This window comes from Oncorhynchus gorbuscha, unplaced genomic scaffold, assembly GCF_021184085.1.
Source record: "Oncorhynchus gorbuscha isolate QuinsamMale2020 ecotype Even-year unplaced genomic scaffold, OgorEven_v1.0 Un_scaffold_1135, whole genome shotgun sequence".
NCBI lineage: Eukaryota > Metazoa > Chordata > Actinopteri > Salmoniformes > Salmonidae > Oncorhynchus > Oncorhynchus gorbuscha.
Genome location: NW_025746005.1, coordinates 141,722 through 160,393, shown reverse-complemented (window position 1 = coordinate 160,393; position 18,672 = coordinate 141,722). Strand labels below are relative to the sequence as shown.

Below are 18,672 nucleotides of genomic sequence, written 5' to 3'. Positions count from 1 at the left end.
TCAACAGTATTGTGGAGCTCCTGCACCTAAATATAATCAATATTTTTAGAGAATAAAGAAAGGGCCAGAACTGTCAAGACAATAACTTTTTGTGTCCGTTTCTCTTTATTACTACTGGCCGACTCAGATTAAGTCTGATGCCAGTAACATCAACAGTGAGGACAAACCCAGCCTGCCTCTCTCCTTCCACACTGAGTCCAAACCTACAGTCACCGGGTCCTGATTGTGACAGTGGAGCCCAGTTTGCACTGCAGGATCCAGAGATGGCATCAGTGAAGCTGGAAGACTGCAGTCAAACACTGGAGCTGAATGTCAACATTAAAGATGAAGAAGAGGAGGAGAAGATTGGTAAGAGCAGGTTCTATCTATCTATAAGTTAACTTCATAAATTAGACCTCCATAAGTTATGCCCCAGTCTATTGATAGGTTGACTTCTGTAATTCTGACATCACATCCCTGAACAACTGGGTTATCTGGAGTGATCAGAGTGTAGACTAAAGAAGTGAAGTAGACAAACTGCCAGTGTTTTAAAGCTCTATGGATTGAGTCTGTACTTACTAACCCTTGTGATAGTGAGTGGAGGATGATATGAAATGAGTCTGTGTAGTTACTAACCCTTGTGATAGTGAGTGGAGGATGATATGAAATGAGTCTGTGTAGTTACTAACCCTTGTGATAGTGAGTGGAGGATGATATGAAATTAGTCTGTGTAGTTACTAACCCTTGTGATAGTGAGTGGAGGATTATATGTCTGTTATATTGTCTGTCTGAGTGGACTAATCCATTGCCTGCCTGACTGGACTCGTCCATTGCCTGCCTGACTGGACTCGTCCATTGCCTGCCTGACTGGACTCGTCCATTGCCTGCCTGACTGGACTCGTCCATTGCCTGCCTGAGTGGACTCGTCCATTGCCTGCCTGAGTGGACTAGTCTAGTGAAGTCTGTTTCTACATCCATTGAGAATGACAATAGTTCCTCAACGTAGCCAATTTAAAAATGTCCAACTTTCTCCCTTTTGATAACCACCAAAAATGTCATGCTCTGATCTGGTGGAAACGTCATAAAATAGGCCTACCTAATTACTTTTTATTACTTGCGCAAAATAGCCTACACCTGTGTCTGTCTGTCTGGAGCTCGCTGTCATGGGACAAACTGACTTAGAATACGTGGACAACTACAAATACTTAGGTGTCTGGTTAGACTGTAAACTCTCCTTCCAAACCCATATCAAACATCTCCAATCCAAAGTTAAATCTAGAATTGGCTTCCTATTTCGCAACAAAGCATCCTTCACTCATGTTGCCAAACATACCCTTGTAAAACTGACCATCCTACCAATCGTCGACTTTGGCGATGTCATTTACAAAATAGCCTCCAATACCCTACTCAACAAATTGGATGCAGTCTATCACAGTGCAATCCGTTTTGTCACCAAAGCCCCATATACTACCCACCATTGCGACCTGTACGCTCTCGTTGGCTGGCCCTCGCTTCATACTCGTCGCCAAACCCACTGGCTCCATGTCATCTACAAGACCCTGCTAGGTAAAGTCCCCCTTATCTCAGCTCACTGGTCACCATAGCATCTCCCACCTGTAGCACACGCTCCAGCAGGTATATCTCTCTAGTCACCCCCAAAACCAATTCTTTCTTTGGCCGCCTCTCCTTCCAGTTCTCTGCTGCCAATGACTGGAACGCACTACAAAAATCTCTGAAACTGGAAACACTTATCTCCCTCACTAGCTTTAAGCACCAACTGTCAGAGCATCTTACAGATTACTGCACCTGTACATAGCCCACTTATAATTTAGCCCAAACAACTACCTCTTTCCAACTGTATTTAATTTATTTATTTATTTTGCTCCTTTGCACCCCATTATTTTTATTTCTACTTTGCACATTCTTCCATTGCAAAACTACCATTCCAGTGTTTTACTTGCTATATTGTATTTACTTTGCCACCATGGCCTTTTTTGCCTTTACCTCCCTTCTCACCTAATTTGCTCAAATTGTATATAGACTTGTTTATACTGTATTATTGACTGTATGTTTGTTTTACTCCATGTGTAACTCTGTGTTGTTGTATCTGTCGAACTGCTTTGCTTTATCTTGGCCAGGTCGCAATTGTAAATGAGAACTTGTTCTCAACTTGAGTACCTGGTTAAATAAAGGTGAAATAAAAGAAATTTAAAAAATGGGTAACGCTAAGGGCCCAAAATATTTTATACAATGTTGCAAGTTTGCTAGCACAGGCCAGACCAAATTAATAGTTGATACAATGTTTCGAGTTTCTTGCAGACAGGCCAATTTGATTCATATGATATTTATTTCATCAGGATATTTTCTATCTGCAGGCTGAGATTGTTTTTATTTGTTGTCTTTATGTAAGCTAGTTTTGGCAATAGAAGTTACAAATCTAAAAGTATCATTTTAATTTAGATATAATTTTGATTAACCACATGACATTGATTTGAGATGTAAAGACTATTATAAATGAAATGAAAATCATAACGCAGCAGCGGGAGGAGGAGAGTCCAGAACAGATGTATTTTATTCTGGTTACACTATATTGATCTCTGGCTCCCTCTTGAGTATTTTGTGTGTCTTCATTTTTAAGTCGCAGTACTTAAAGCATCAGACAAGCTCAGTAGCCTACACATAGTTGATTTGATTCAAACACATATATATGGAAATATACATGTTTTAAAATGTTAAAAATTGGACAAGGGAACGATTGGTCGAAAGAAAATAATCGGTTGACCAGGATATATATATTTTTTGTCGGGACAGCCCTAATAATTTTATTCCCTGTATTGTACAGCCTACTGTTATGAAGTTATATGTATACCACACCAACTGACTGGTTCTTCTGATGTTGTTCACACAGGAGACCATGTTGAGACATTCTCTACATCCAGAGAGCAACAGCAGGAAGATCACAGAGCTAAGAAGTCTCACCACTGCCCACATTGTGAGGAGATTTTCCCAATTCTATCAAAGCTAAAAATTCACCTTAAATCACACACTGGAGAGAATCTGTATCCCTGTACTGACTGTGGGAAGAGATTCACTACATCGAGGTCTCTGACAGTTCATCAGAGAATACACACAGGAGAGAAGCCTTACTCCTGCTCTGACTGTGGAAAGAGTTTCTCTCGACTGGGCAACTTAAAAACACATGGATGTATACATACAGGAGTGAAACCTTACTCCTGCTCTGACTGTGGAAAGAGTTTCTCTCGACTGGGTGACTTAAAAACACATGAACTTATACATACTGGAGTGAAGCCTTACTCCTGCTCTGACTGTGGAAAGAGTTTCTCTCGACTGGGCCACTTAAAAACACATGCACGTATACATACAGGAGAGAGGCCTTACTCCTGCTCTGACTGTGGAAAGAGTTTCTCTCGGCTGGGCAACTTAAAAACACATGAACGTATACATACAGGAGTGAAGCCTTACTCCTGCTCTGACTGTGGAAAGAGTTTCTCTCGACTGGGCGACTTAAAAACACATGAACATATACATACAGGAGTGAATTCTTACTCCTGCTCTGACTGTGGGAAGAGTTTCACTCGACTGGGCCACTTAAAAACACATGAACGTATACATACAGGAGTGAAGCCATACCTCTGCTTTGACTGTGGAAAGAGTTTCTCTCTGCTGGAAAACTTAAAAAGACATGAACGTATACATACAGGAGTGAAGCCTTACCCCTGCTCTGATTGTGTAAAATGCTTCACAACATCAGCTGACCTAAAAGTTCATCAGAGAACACACACAGGAGAGAAGCCTTACTCCTGCTCTGATTGTGTAAAATGCTTCACCACATCAACTGACCTAAAAGTTCATAAGAGAACACACACGGGAGAGAAGCCTTACTCCTGCTCTGGCTGTGGAAAGAGTTTCTCTCGACTGGGCCAGTTAAAAAGACACCAAGTTAATCATAAAGGAGAGAAGCCTTATCACTGATCTGACTGTAGATTTATTTTTATTTTTATCAACAGCTGAGCTAAAAGGGTCATCAGAGAACACACAGAGGAGAGAAGCCTTACTTCTTCTCTTAATGTGGCAAGAGTTTCTCCCGATTGGGCAATGTAAAAACACACCAACAGATACACACTTGAGAGAAGCCTTATCACTGCACTGACTGTGAGAAGAGATTATACAGATTGGTGTCTTTTTAAATGGCCCAATGTATACATAAAAGAGAGAAGTCTCATCAGTTTTCTCAGACCAGCTAAGATTAGTCACTCCACTTAATTCTCATCCCATAAAATAATTGGCAACTTTGAATTGGATCAAATGAAGAAAGCGTAGAACACTCTTGTAATCCTATTGTTTCTCACTGTGAGAACTATGCAGAAAGAAGGGAGCATTATATAATGGTAGCCTCTTCTCTTTACTGATCAGTGTGCACCTTGTCAGGTTGTATGTTTTGTTAGCTTCTACTGTAAAGATATTGAGACCTTGGATTGCAATTATGATGGAATATCCTCCGTGAGGCGTCTCACTATGGAGTCTGATGGTTGACTGGGTGGTGCTGCTTCCCTCTGCAGTTTTCTGTGGGAATAAGCTTGTATACACATATACTGAGTGCACAAAACATTAAGGACACCTGCTCTTTCCATAACATAGACTGTTTCTGTACAGCACTTTGTGACATCGGCTGATGTAAAAAGGGCTTTATAAATACATTTGATAAATTTGATTGTTTGAAGTCCGAGATCAACATTCTGGTCCTCCCCTGTGGAAGCCAGACCCCTTCCCATTGTTTCTGTGTGTATGAACACATTTTGAACAATGGCTTCCTAAAATGCTGTGGTGTTTACTAACACAAGGTTTTGGTAGATGTGGACCATCACAGCTCTTCCACAGCTCTTCCACTCTGAACAATGGCGCAGGGAAAGGGTAACGCAAGCTTCCTCTCTGGTTCCATTCCCCAATAGTACGTGGATCATACTTGAATTGTGGTAGTAATATTGTCCCTGGACTTTGGTACCATAGCAAACACTTAAAAATGTTTGTTTTTTTAAACCCAAATACATTTGTTTAATTTCACATTTATTTAAATATGAAAAATGTCCTTTAAACTGTATAACATTATTAGTATGTATTGTAGAACATACTGGGGGTTAATAGACATGTAGAAGTGTAGTGATATGTATTGAGTGGATACATAGACATTTAAATGATTTAGCATGCTATCAATTAAACAAACACATGTTCTGTATATATAACCCATAGGATGAGCAGTAGAATGTAGAATATGTATTTTTCATTAGCGGATCAATCAGGTTCCATGCAGTTATCCAAACACATTCTTCATCAAGGATGAAAATAATACATCTAGCTTTAAAAGACAATGTAGTAAACATATGTAGTAGTTTCAACGTATGTATATCATTAAACAAAAGTCGTTTAGGGAAAGGTGAAATTTACACAATTGTTACCCGGAGGAAAATGAGGGAGTGTCATGCTTTTTAGATTTCAGTCAAGGGGAGGGTTTAGTATTTTTTTTTCAATTTAGTTCAGGGAGTGTCATGTAATTTGCAATCAATCAAACGTCACATTGCTCGGGGTTTGAGAATTATTTGCTTATTATATCTCATGATGCCCCTCCCTGATTCTCTGCTGGGTGAGCAATATCAAGTGTGGTCTCAATAAAATGATTAAGTTCTGAACGAACAGAGTAGAAACTCAAATGGACAACTAGTAAAAGCACACACCAGATTCATTCAACCTACGCGATACGTCAGCTGCAAATACAACATACAAGTCACACACGGACATAGTTATACGTTGCACCACTCACCACCTCCAAGATAAACAATCAGTCTATTTCTCAGAGGACCTAGGTCTGTTCTTTTCACTGGGATTGTCATGGCCCTGCCTGAGTCCAGAGCAGCGTGAGTGGAGAGGTGTGGGAGATAGGACTGTTAGTGTCGTTGGGGTGGATCCCTCCTCCCAGAGGTTTCTTCTCTCTTCCAACATGTTCCATAGACTATACTAGCAGGCCCAGGCTATACCAAGACCATGCTCGGAAAAGAACCGTGCAAAGTTATATTTATGAAAAAATGTACTTTCTTTCCATAGTTTTTTGTGTACGATGGCACTTCAGGAGGCGAGGCTGCAAAAATACTAAATATCTGTGTGCTTGGACTAAGTCTACTGTCCTGTTCAGTTTGAGAAGATGAGGAAAACTAGAGCTATGGCTAAAATTGATTTGAATAAAAAGAATGTTTAATTGTTTGTTTTGTTATTGACCTCTCAGTAAGCCATGAGTAAGTTCCATGATTCTTTAATCCCTATTTGTCCTCTTTTTTTTTACAGCTTTTTTGCTAAATATACATACATTTTACTTCTCTATTTAACAAACATGCTACTTTTATATACACTGCGCAAAAAAAAGGGAACACTTAAACAACACAATGTAACTCCAAGTCAATCACGCTTCTGTGAAATCAAACTGTCCACTTAGGAAGCAACACTGATTGACAATACATTTCACATGCTGTTGTGCAAATGGAATAGACAACAGGTGGAAATTATAGGCAATTAGTAAGACACCCCCAATAAAGGAGTGGTTCTGCAGGTGGTGACCACAGACCACTTCTCAGTTCCTATGCTTCCTGGCTGATGTTTTGGTCACTTCTGAATGCTGGCGGTGCTTTCACTCTAGTGGTAGCATGAGACGGAGTCTACAACCCACACAACTGGCTCAGGTTGTGCAGCTCATCCAGGATGGGACATCAATGTGAGCTGTGGCAAGAAGGTTTGCTGTGTCTGTCAGCGTAGTGTTCAGAGCATGGAGGCGCTACCAGGAGACAGGCCAGTACATTAGGAGACATGGAGGAGGCCGTAGGAGGGCAACAACCCAGCAGCAGGACCGCTACCTCCGCCTTTGTGCAAGGAGGAGCAGGAGGAGCACTGCCAGAGCCCTGCAAAATGACCTCCAGCTGGTCACAAATGTGCATGTGTCTGCTCAAACGGTCAGAAACAGACTCCATGACATTTAACATTTACAGACGCTCTTATCCAGAGCGACTTACAAATTGGTGCATTCACCTTATGACATCCAGTGGAACAGCCACTTTACAATAGTGCATCTAAATCTTTTAAGGGGGGGCGGTGAGAAGGATTACTTTATCCTATCCTAGGTATTCCTTAAAGAGGTGGGGTTTCAGGTGTCTCCGGAAGGTGGTGATTGACTCCGCTGTCCTGGCGTCGTGAGGGAGTTTGTTCCACCATTGGTGAGGGTGATGAGGGTGGTATGAGGTCCCGACGTCCACAGGTGGGGGTTGTGCTTACAGCCCAACACCGTGCAGGACGTTTTTCATTTGCCAGAGAACACCAAGATTGGCACATTTGCCACTGGCGCCCTGTGCTCTTCACAGATGAAAGCAGGTTCACACTGAGCACATGTGACAGACATGACAGTCTGGAGACGCCGTGGAGAATGTTCTGCAACATCCTCCAGCATGACCGGTTTGGCGGTGGGTCAGTCATGGTGTGGGGTGGCATTTCTTTGGGGGGCCGCACAGCCCTCCATGTGCTCGCCAGAGGTAGGCTGACGAGGTAGCCATTAGGTAACGAGGTTAGATCCTCAGACCCCTTGTGAGACCATATGCTGGTGCGGTTGGCCCTGGGTTCCTCCTAATGCAAGACAATGCTAGACCTCGTGGCTGGAGTGTCAGCAGTTCCTGCAAGAGGAAGCAATTGATGCTATGGACTGGCCCGCCCGTTCCCCAGACCTGAATCCAATTGGGCACATCTGTGACATCATGTCTCGCTCCATCCACCAACGCCACGTTGCACCACAGACTGTCCAGGAGTTGGCGGTTGCTTTGGTCCAAGTCTGGGATGAGATCCCTTAGGAGACCATCCGCCACCTCATCAGGAGCATGTCCAGGTCTTGTAGGGAGGTCATACAGGCACGTGGAGGCCACACACACTACTGAGCCTCATTTTGACTTGTTTTAAGGACATTACATCAAAGTTGGATCAGCCTGTAGTGTGGTTTTCCACTTTAATTTTGAGTGTGACTACAAATCCTGACCTCCATGGGTTGATAAATTTGATTTCCATTGATAATTTTTTGTGTGATTTTGTTGTCAGCACATTCAACTATGTAAAGAAAAAAGTATTTAATAAGATCTATTTAATTCATTCAGATCTAGGATGTGTTATTTTAGTGTTCCATTTATTTGTTGGAGCAGTGTATACATTACCAAACAGTCTTTAATCCCAACCCTCAGCCACCCTCAGCCACTCTCAGCCACCCTCAGACACCCTCAGCCACCCTCAGCCACTCTCAGCCACCCTCAGCCACTCTCAGCCACCCTCAGCCACTCTCAGCCACCCTCAGCCACCCTCAGCCACCCTCAGCCACTCTCAGCCACCTCAGCCACCCTCAGCCACTCTCAGCCACCCTCAGCCACTCTCAGACACCCTCGACACCCTCAGACACTTTGTTTGAGCAGTGTATAACAATACATTACCAAACAGTCTTTAATCCCAACCCTCAGCCACCCTCAGCCACCCTCAGCAACCCTCAACCCTCAGCCACCCTCAGCCACCCTCAGCCCATCCCACCTAACACCATAGACTGCCCTTGTTTGGTTTCCATGTGCCGTATATTTTTCAATTGTGTTGTGATGTTTTACAAACCGTTTGAATCTTTCTAATCGTATGTTATTCACAGATTGCGAGCTAAAGATGAAAACTTTTCCTACGAGTATTATTGCATTATTTATTGATTGGCTTTCCAGATCGCCCAACACTGCTATTTTAAGGTTAATTTTAAGTGCATGTTGTGATTTTTTTAACCATTCCTGAACCTGTGACTAGAAACAAGCTACATAGGGGCAATACAAGAATAAGTGATCTATTGATTCTGTCTCTTCGCAACAAAATGTACAGAGCTGAGATTGTTGTATGCCCCATATAAAGTGGGGAGAATAAGTATTTGATACACTGCCGATTTTGCAGGTTTTCCTACTTACAAAGCATGTAGAGGTGTGTAATTTTTTTATCATAGGTACACTTCAACTGTGAGAGACAGAATCTAAAACAAAAATCCAGAAAATCACATTGTATGATTTTTAAGTAATTAATTTGCATTTTATTGCATGACATAAGTATTTTCTCACTTACCAACCAGTAAGAATTCCGGCTCTCACAGACCTGTTAGTTTTTCTTTAAGAAGTCCTCCTGTTCTCCACTCATTACCTGTATTAACTGCACCTGTTTGAACTTGTTACCTGTGTAAAAGACACCTGTCCACACACTCAAACAAACAGACTCCAACCTCTGCACAGTGGCCAAGACCAGAGAGGGCGTAAGGACATCAGGGATAAAATTGTAGACCTGCACAAGGCTGGTATGGGCTACAGGACAATAGGCAAGCAGCTTGGTGAGAAGGTCGAGTAGACTTGGTGACCAAGTCTACTCGCTCCTGAATGCGATAGACAAAAATAACACTACATTGGGCCCAACAAGTATTTTTCTCAGAATGCCTGCATCGTCTGGTACATATGCCCCAGCTCATAGCATTCAGTAAATCCTCTACACACTGATTTGTGTCAGATATACAACACGAGTCAATCTCGCTATACTAGTATCTGGGTGAAAAAGAAAAACCACAAACACGCCACTCTCAACAATAATCATGATTGGTGTGAGTAACTTGCTACACAATTCCTATGGACTGAATTCAACAGTGAGGCCTAGTTTATCTTAGGTTTCTAGCACGGGGGGCATCAATATGGCGTGACGTTATCGTTAATGTGATGACATTCTATTTACTGAATAATTAACTGTTTATTATTACGTGATTATATTAATCCTGTAACAATTAACTCCGTAACCTGGAGCAGCCACAGGAAAATTTTGTTTAATGAGTTACCATTTCCAGAATATATCGATTTCATAGTCACCAATTCATTCATTTCATCAGTCTCATTCTGAACATCGCATAATTCGGAAATCTGCACAAACCCAGGTATCACTAATAATTCCGTACCACACAATGAGTTGATTATTTATTAACAAGCTAAACGATAACATAAGATACATATACACAAACAGTCTAGGTTATTGGTTAGAACTTCATACAATGGCAACAGGTCCCTAGTGGACCAACACAAGATAGAGATTTACATAGACAGAAAGAGCAAGAGAGAAATTCAACACTTGGATACATTTGTAAACTATGCTTAGTTTCAGCCCTAACACCTTGCCCTGAACTGCCCCTGTTATGGGTTAAAAGTGTAATGCATGTATTTACGTGTTGAAAGTCTCCGCTGGGTATATCTTTGTGGGTCGAGTTCCGCTTAGTGGGAAAGGTTTGGCCAACGCCTTGTTCATTCGTCTTCAGGTGCAAGTCTCTGATTCTCCAAACGATGTCAATGTCCTTTCTCATAGTTGTCAGTTTCCTTGCACTCGTTCTGTGAGAGTGGGCTTCTGAGGAGGCTAATCAGGCGTGTCGATGCTCCCGGCGTGGGTAAGAGGGCCGTGTAGACAACCGGTGACTTGAAAAGAATAGCCGGATGGTTCTGCTTAAATTCAACTTCCTAGATACAGTACTTAGAATAGCTTCTCCACCATAAACTTGATTGTTCAGAGATTTACTTTGTCTTCAACCTCGTGTTGCGTTTCGGGGTCACGACTAGTCGTAGACCTCAGCTGTAGTGAGTGTTCAACTTAGTCTGATATGTAAATTCTTAACTCGTGTTTTATACCCTGGAGTAGAAAGGGGCGTTTCCATCTTTATGACACACACTGGGTTCCCTGGGGCATAGCTAGTTACAAAGTATTAGGATTTTCTATGATCTCGTTTGGACAACTAAAATCAGTCTTATCACCAAAACGTTCTCTTTCATCTGGATATTTTCTACACAAAGTATGTAAACATCACATATACAGTATGAAAACTCTTCAAGTTAATGTTTTTGTTAACATCCTCAACTTTTAATAACATAAAATGTACATTAATATTCATTTTGTTTCCACCATTTGGCTGATCAAATATACATGTCCCAAAGTCCATTTAGTTGATGCTCTGTAGTTTTGGGCTGTAACCTCTTCCTAATGCACACAGACATTCCAGTCTCACACATTAGAGAACAGAATGGAGTTGGGCTGTTGCCTTATAATTTACGATGGGCATGAGGTCATAAACCCCCCCCGTCATGACAGTCCCCCTCTGGTGGGTTCAACTTGGAAGGATCCTGCATCTTGCAACCCACCATAAGAATGACCATCGGATGTCAACAATTGTATATACACAGTGTGGGCCATTTGTTTGTGAGAATGTGAATGGGATCACATTTGGTTCATATATAGACACCATATCATTTAAAACAGTTTGTTTCATTTAAAACTATACACAAGAGAAGATGTTGCCCAGAACAAATTATTGTACAAACATTATATCAATTAACTTCAACAGTTAAGAATCAAGAATCTCTCTGTACTTTGCTCATTTCCTCGATCCTGACTAGTCTCCCAGTCCCTGCCGTTGAAAAACATACCCACAGCATGATGCTGTCACCACCATGCTTCACTATGCTCTGAAATGCACTGTCAACTGTAGGACCTTATATAGACTGGTGTGTGCCTGTTTGAATTGAATTTACCAAGTGGACTCCAATCAAGTTGTTCAAACATCACAAGGATATTAGATTGAAACAGGATGCACCTGGCAAATGGTATGAATACTTATTTATTATTTGCCAAAAAACATGTTTTCAATTTGTCATTATGGGCTATTGTGTGTAGATTGAGGACATTTTAAAAGATGTAATCGATTTTATGATAAGGCTGTAACATTACAAAATGTGGAAAAAGTCCAGGGGTCTGAATACTTTCCTTTTGCACTGAGTGTACAAAATATTAGGAACACCTTCCTAATATTGAGTTGCAATTCCTTTTGTCCTCAGAACAGCCTCAATTCGTCAGGCCATGGACTCCACATGATGTGGAAAGAAACCCACAGGGATGCTGGGCCATGATGACTCCAATGCTTTCCACAGTTGTGCCAAGTTGGCTGGGAGTGAATATCTCTCCCCACAGATGTTCAATTGGATCGAAATCTGGTGACACGGCAGGCTACTGCAGTAAGCTGAATTCACTTATGTTCGTGGAAGCGTCCATGGACAAGCCTTGGGGCATAATACTGCTGAAAAAATAAATTTGCAGATGGATACACTGCTGCCATGAAGGGATGCACCTGATTGGCAATGATGTATAAATATCCTGTGGTATTCAAATGTTGCTCCACTTTAATCAAGGGGCCCAATGTGTGCCCTGAAAACACACCCCAACCATCACACCACCAGCCTGCAATGCTGACACACGGCATGGATGCATGTACTCATGGTCTTCTCCATACCCTAGTCTTCCCATCAGCATGAGACAGCAGGAACTGAGATTATCTAGACCAGTGGATCACAAAATGTTTATAGTCCCGGACCCCTTCAAACATTCAACCTCGAGCTGCGTACCCCCTCTAGCACCAGGGTCAGCACACACAATAGGATACATTTATTAAACTAATTTCTTAAGTGTGAGTTGTCGTCACAACCAGGCGTGTTGGAAGTGACAAAGAGCTCTTATTGGACCAGGGCACAAATAATAATACATTTCGTTCTTTATTTAACCATTTTACATATTTACATAAACCTTACTTGTTAATTGAAATTTTGAATAACTCACCACAGGTTAATGAGAAGGTTGTGCTTGAGAGGATGCACATAGCAATGTTGGTTTGTATTGGAGAGTCTCCGTCTTAAATCATTTTCCACACACAGTCTGTACCTGCATTTAGTTTTTATGCTAGTGAGGCCCGAGAATTCACTCTCACATAAGTATGCGGTCGCAAAGGGCATCAGTGTCTTAACAGCGTGATTTGCCAAGGCAGGATACTCTGAGTGCAGCCCAATCCAGAAATCTGGCAGTGGCTTCTGATTAAATTCCATTTCCACAGATCCGCTTTTTGTAATTTTGATGAGGCTCTCTTGATCAGATATCGGTAAGTGGACTGGAGGCGGGGCATAGAAGGGATGACGAAATCCAGCTGTTTGTGTCATCCGTTTCGTGAAAGTATCTGTGTAATTGCGCACCCAACTCACTCAGATGCTTCGCAAGATCACATCTGACATTGTCAATAAGCGTAGGGTCATTTTCACACACAAAAAAATATCATACAATGATGGAAAGACCTGTGTGTTGTCCTTGTTAATGCAGACAGGGAAGAGTTCCAACTTCTTAATCATAGCCTCAATTTTGTCCAGCACATTGAATATAGCTGCAGAGTCCCTGTAATCCTAGATTCAGATCATTCAGGTGAGAAAAAACATCACCCAGAGAGGCCAGCCATGTGAGGAACTGATCATGCAAGCAGTCAGACAAGTGAAAATTATGGTCAGTAAAAAAAACTAAGTATGTCTCTCAATTTTAAAAAACGTGTCAATACTTTGCCCCTTGATGACCAGCGCACTTCTGTATGTTGTAAAAGCGTTGCATGGTCGCTGCCCATATCATTGCATAGTGTAGAAAATGCACGAGAGTTCAGGGGCCTTGCTTTAACAAAGTGAATCATTTTCACTGTAGTGTCCAAAACATCTTTCAAGCTGTCAGGCATTCCCTTGGTAGCAAGAGCCTCTCGGTGGATGCTGCAGTGTACCAAAGTAGCGTCGGGAGCAACTGCTTGCACCAGTGTTACCACTCCACTATGTCTCCATGTCATGGCTTTCGCGCCATCAGTACAGATACCAACACATCTTGACCACCAAAGTCCATTTGATGTCACAATGCTGTCCAGTACTTTAAAAAGATATCCTGTTGTCCTGGTTTCCAGTAGTTTGCAGAAGAGGATGTCTTCCTTAATTGACCCCCCAAAAACATAACGGACATATACCAGGAGCTGTGCCAGGCCCGCCACGTCTGTTGACTCATCCAGCTGTAATCCATAGAATTCACTGGCTTGTATATACGAAGCAGTAATTGTATCAAAACATCTCTTGCCATGTCACCAATGCGGTATAGTTTTTGTTTTGGCCTTTCCTCCAGCCATATCCACGGAAGCAGGAAGAATGAAGTCCTCCACAATAGTATGGTGCTTGCCTGTCCTAGCCACTCGGTAGCTCACCGTATGAGATGCTTCTAGCCCCTTCTTATTAATGGTATCTGTTGCTTTAATAGATGTCTTACTACTCAAAAGTTGTCTTAATTCTCACTCAAAAACTCCTGTGGCTTATTTTTCAACTTGGCATGCTTTTTTCTAAATGTCTGCGCAAGAGTGAAGGTTTCAGTTGTGAGCTATAAACACACTTTGGCTGAGGAAAGGCACTATTCCCAATATAAATGAACCCCAAATCAATGTAGGTCTCATCATATTTGCACCTCTTCGATGGTCCAACATCCCGGTCTGTTGTTCGGTGCTTTCCCAGGTAAAGGGGCAGTAGCTCTTCGGCTGCATCAGATTCACAACTGTCAGCAAAATTGACAAGATGCTCACTGATCATTCCATAACGCTCCCTGTTCTCTGCATTGTTCTCTCACAGTGAGAAACAATAAGACTAAAAGTGTTCTACACATTCTTCATTTGATCCAATTCAACATTGCAAATGGTTTTATGAGAAGAATTAAGTGGAGTGACTAATCTCAGCTGGTCTGAGAGAACTGATGAGGTTTCTCTCAAGTATGTAGCCGTTGGTGTGTTTTTACATTGCCCAATGGGAGAAGCTCTTGCTACAGTAAGAGCAGAAGAAAGGCCACTCTCCCGTGTATATTCTTTGAAGATCGTTTAGCTCAGCTGATGATTTAAAACTGTGGAAACTGTCATTGCAGTAGTAAGGCTACTCTCCTTTATGTATACCTTGGTGTCTTTTTAAGTGGCCCAGTTGAGAGAAACTCTTTCTACAGTCAGAGCAGGAGTAAGGCTTCTCTCCTGTGTGTATACGTTTATGATTTTTTAGGTTGCACGGTTGAGAGAAACTCGCCCCACAGTCAGAGCAGGAGTAAGGCTTCTCTCCTGTGTGTATACGTTCATGTTGTTTTAAGTTTCCCAGTTGAGAGAACCTCGCCCCACAGTCAGAGCAGAAGTAAGGCTTCTCTCCTGTGTGTGTTCTCTGATGAACTTTAAGCTCAGATGATGTTGTGAAGCATTTTCCACAGTCAGAGCAGGAGTAAGACTTCTCTCCTGTGTGTATACGTTCATGCTGTTTCAGGTGGCTCGATTGAGAGAAACTCTTCCTACAGTCAGAGCAGGAGTAAGGCTTCTCTCCTGTGTGTATACGTTCATGCTGTTTTAGGTGGCTCAGTTGAGAGAAACTCGCCCTACAATCAGAGCAGGAGTATGGCTTCTCTCCTGTGTGTGTTCTCTGGTGAACTTTTAGCTCACCTGATGTTGTGAAGCATTTTATACAATTAAAGCAGGAGTAAGGCTTCTCTCCTGTATGTATACGTTCATGTATTTTTAGATCGCCCAGTCGAGAGAAACTCTTTCCACAGTCAGAGCAGGAGTAAGGCTTATCTCCTGTATGTATATGCTCATGTGTTTTAAAATGGCCCCGTCGAGAAAAACTCTTTCCACAATCAGAGCAGAAGTAAGGCTTCTCGCCTGTGTGTACACGTTCATGTTGTTTTAAGTTTCCCAGTTGAGAGAAACTCGCCCTACAGTCAGAGCAAAAGTAAGGCTTCTCTCCTGTGTGTGTTCTCTGATGAACTTTTAGTTCAGATGGTGTTGTGAAGCATTTTACGCAGTCAGAGCAGGAGTACGGCTTCTTTCCTGTGTGTATACGTTCATGCTGTTTTAGGTGGCTCAGTTGAGAGAACCTCGCCCTACAGTCAGAGCAGGAGTATGGCTTCTCTCCTGTGTGTGTTCTCTGGTGAATTTTTAGCTCACCTGATGTGGTGAAGCATTTTACACAATTAGAGCAGGAGTAAGGCTTCTCTCCTGTATGTATACGTTCATGTGTTTTTAGGTCGCCCCGTCGAGAGAAACTCTTTCCACAGTCAGAGCAGAAGTAAGGCTTCTCTCCTGTGTGCACTCTCTGATGAACTGTCATAGCCTTTGATGTTGTGAAATTCTTCCCACAGTCAGTGCAGAAATACAGATTCCCTCCTTTGTGTATTCTTAGGTGTATTTTTAGCTTTGATAGAATTGGGAAAATCTCCTCACAATGTGGGCAGCGGTGAGACCTCTTAGCTCTGTGATCTTCCTGCTGTTGCTCTATAGATGTAGAGAATGTCTCAACATGATCTCCTGTGTGAACATCAGAAGAACCAGTCAGTTGGTGTAATATACAGTACCAGTCAAAAGTTGACACACCTACTCATTTAAGGGTTTCTTTATTTTTGCTATTTTCTTCAACATCAAAACTATGAAATAACATATATAGAATCATGTAACCGAAAAATTGTTAAACAAATCAAAATATCTTGTAGTTTGCCTTAACAGCTTTGCACACGCTTGGCATTCTCTCAACTACCTTCACCTGGAATGCTTTTCCAACAGTTTGAAGGACTTCCCACATATGCTGAGCAAATTGTTGGCTGCTTTTCCTTCACTCTGCAATCCAACTCATCCCAAACCATCTCAATTGGGTTAAGGTCTGGTGATTGTGGAGGCCAGGTCATCTGATGCAGCACTTCATCACTCTCCTTCTTGGTCAAATAGCCCTTACACAGCCTGGGGGTGTGTTGGGTCATTGTCTTGTTGAAAAACAAATGAGTCCCACTAAGCCCAAACCAGATGGAATGTTGTCTCACTGCAGAATGCTGTGGTAGCCATGCTGGTTACATGTGCCTTGAATTCTAAATAAATCAGACAGTGTCACCAGCAAAGCACCACCACAACATCACACCTCCTCCATGCTTCACGGTAGGAAATACACATGCGGAGATCATCCAGTCACCTACTCTGCGTCTCACAAAGACACGGCGGATGGAAGCAAAAATCTGAAAGTTGGACTCATCAGACCAAAGGACAGATTTCTACAGGTCTAGTGTCCATTGCTCGTGTTTCTTGGCCCAAGTAAGTCTTTTCTTATTGGTGTGCTTTAGTAGTGGTTTCTTTGCAGCAATCCGACCATGAAGGCCTGATTCTTCTGAGTAGTTGATTTGTCTGTTACTTTAACTCTGTAGCATTTATTTGAGCTGCAATTTGAGGCTGGTAACTCTAATGAACTTATCCCCTGCAGCAGAGGTAACTCTGGGTCTTCCCTTTCCTGTGGTGGTCCTCATGAAAGCCAGTTTCATCATAGCACTTGATGGTTTTTGCGACTGCACTTGAAGAAACTGTCAAAGTTATTGAAATGTTCTGTAATTTCTCTTTGCTTATTTGAGCTAGTTTTGCCATAATATGGACTTGGTCTTTTACCAAACAGGGCTCTCTTCTGTATACCCCCCCTACCTTGTCACAACACAACTGATTGGCGCAAACGCATTAAGGTAAGATTTTCCACAAATTAACTTAAGGCACTTCTGTTAATTTAAATGCATCCCGGGTGACTACCTCATGAAGCTGGTTGAGAGAATTCCAAGAGTGCAAAGCTGTCATCAAGGCAAAGGGTGGCTACTTTGAAGAATCTCAAATCTATTTTGATTTGTTTAACACTTTTTTTTGTTTACTACATGATTCCCTATGTGTTATTTCATAGTTTTGATGTCTTCGCTATTATTCTACAATGTAGAAAGAAAGAAAAACCTTTGAATGAGTAGGTTTATCCAAACTTTTGACTGGTACTGTACATGTCAATCAAATTTATTTGACAATGCCCTTAAAACATCAGCCATTGAAAAAGTGCTTTACAGAAATCCAGCCTAAAATCACAAAAGAGCAGATGCAGAAGCACAGTGGTTATGAAACACTCCCTAGAAAGCAGGAACCTTGGAAGAAACGTAGAGGAACAAGACCCAAAGGGGTGGCCAGTCCTCTTCTGTCTGTACCGGGTGACATATGTATTCATATCAGTAGGCTGTACAATACAGGGGAATAAAACTATTCTAAAAGTGGGTAAGAGATGAAAGCTAAAAAATGGGCTTGTCATCCTCTACTCACTATCACAAGGGTTAGTAACTACACAGACTCATTTCATAACATCCTCCACTCACTATCACAAGGGTTAATAACTACAGACTCATTTCATATCATCCTCCACTCACTATCACAAGGGTTAGTAACTACACAGACTCATTTCATATCATCCTCCACTCACTATCACAAGGGTTAGTAACTACAGACTCATTTCATATCATCCTCCACTCCCTATCACAAGGGTTAGTAACTACATTTACATTTACATTTAGGTCATTTAGCAGACGCTCTTATCCACTCACTATCACAAGACTTAGACACTACAGACTCATTTCATAGAACTTTAAAACTGGCAGTTTGTCTACTTCACTTCTTTCGTCTACTCTCTGATCACTCCAGATAGACTAGTGAATAAAATAAATGCTGACAATACTGGTGTCAAACCATGCAAGTGTCAGTAGCATGAAATATCATCTACCTTCTCATTGAAACAGTTCATCATGAAACAGTTCTACTGCAACTTTTCATACACAGTGGGAAGTTGGAATGAACAACAAACTCAGTTAGATAGAACCTGCTCTTACCATGAGAAACAGATGTCCCAATCTTCTCCTCCACTTCATCTTTAA

At 41.9% G+C, this 18,672-nt stretch overlaps 2 protein-coding genes across 2 annotated transcripts; one reads left to right on the top strand and one right to left on the bottom strand.

Annotated features, from left to right (window-relative positions):
- Positions 1-305: 305 nt before the first annotated feature.
- Positions 306-6,252, top strand: LOC124021589 (gastrula zinc finger protein XlCGF17.1-like; the record flags this gene model as incomplete). Its single annotated transcript, XM_046336732.1, has 2 exons — positions 306-348; positions 2,888-6,252. Coding segments are annotated over 2 exons (1,128 nt in total), but the record flags the coding sequence as incomplete, so codon positions are not given.
- A 7,622-nt stretch (positions 6,253-13,874) lies between these two features.
- Positions 13,875-18,672, bottom strand: LOC124021583 (zinc finger protein 271-like). The gene is made up of 2 exons (XM_046336727.1): positions 18,628-18,672; positions 13,875-16,270 (listed from the first exon to the last, which is right to left on the bottom strand). The coding sequence occupies exon 2, from the start codon at positions 16,071-16,073 to the stop codon at positions 14,862-14,864; it is 1,212 nt and encodes a 403-aa protein (XP_046192683.1). The 5' UTR covers positions 16,074-16,270; positions 18,628-18,672; the 3' UTR covers positions 13,875-14,861.

Excerpts from the sequence above, each read along its gene's own strand:
- LOC124021583 (XM_046336727.1), bottom strand. The coding sequence starts at position 16,073 with ATGACAGTTCATCAGAGAGTGCACACAGGAGAGAAGCCTTACTTCTGC.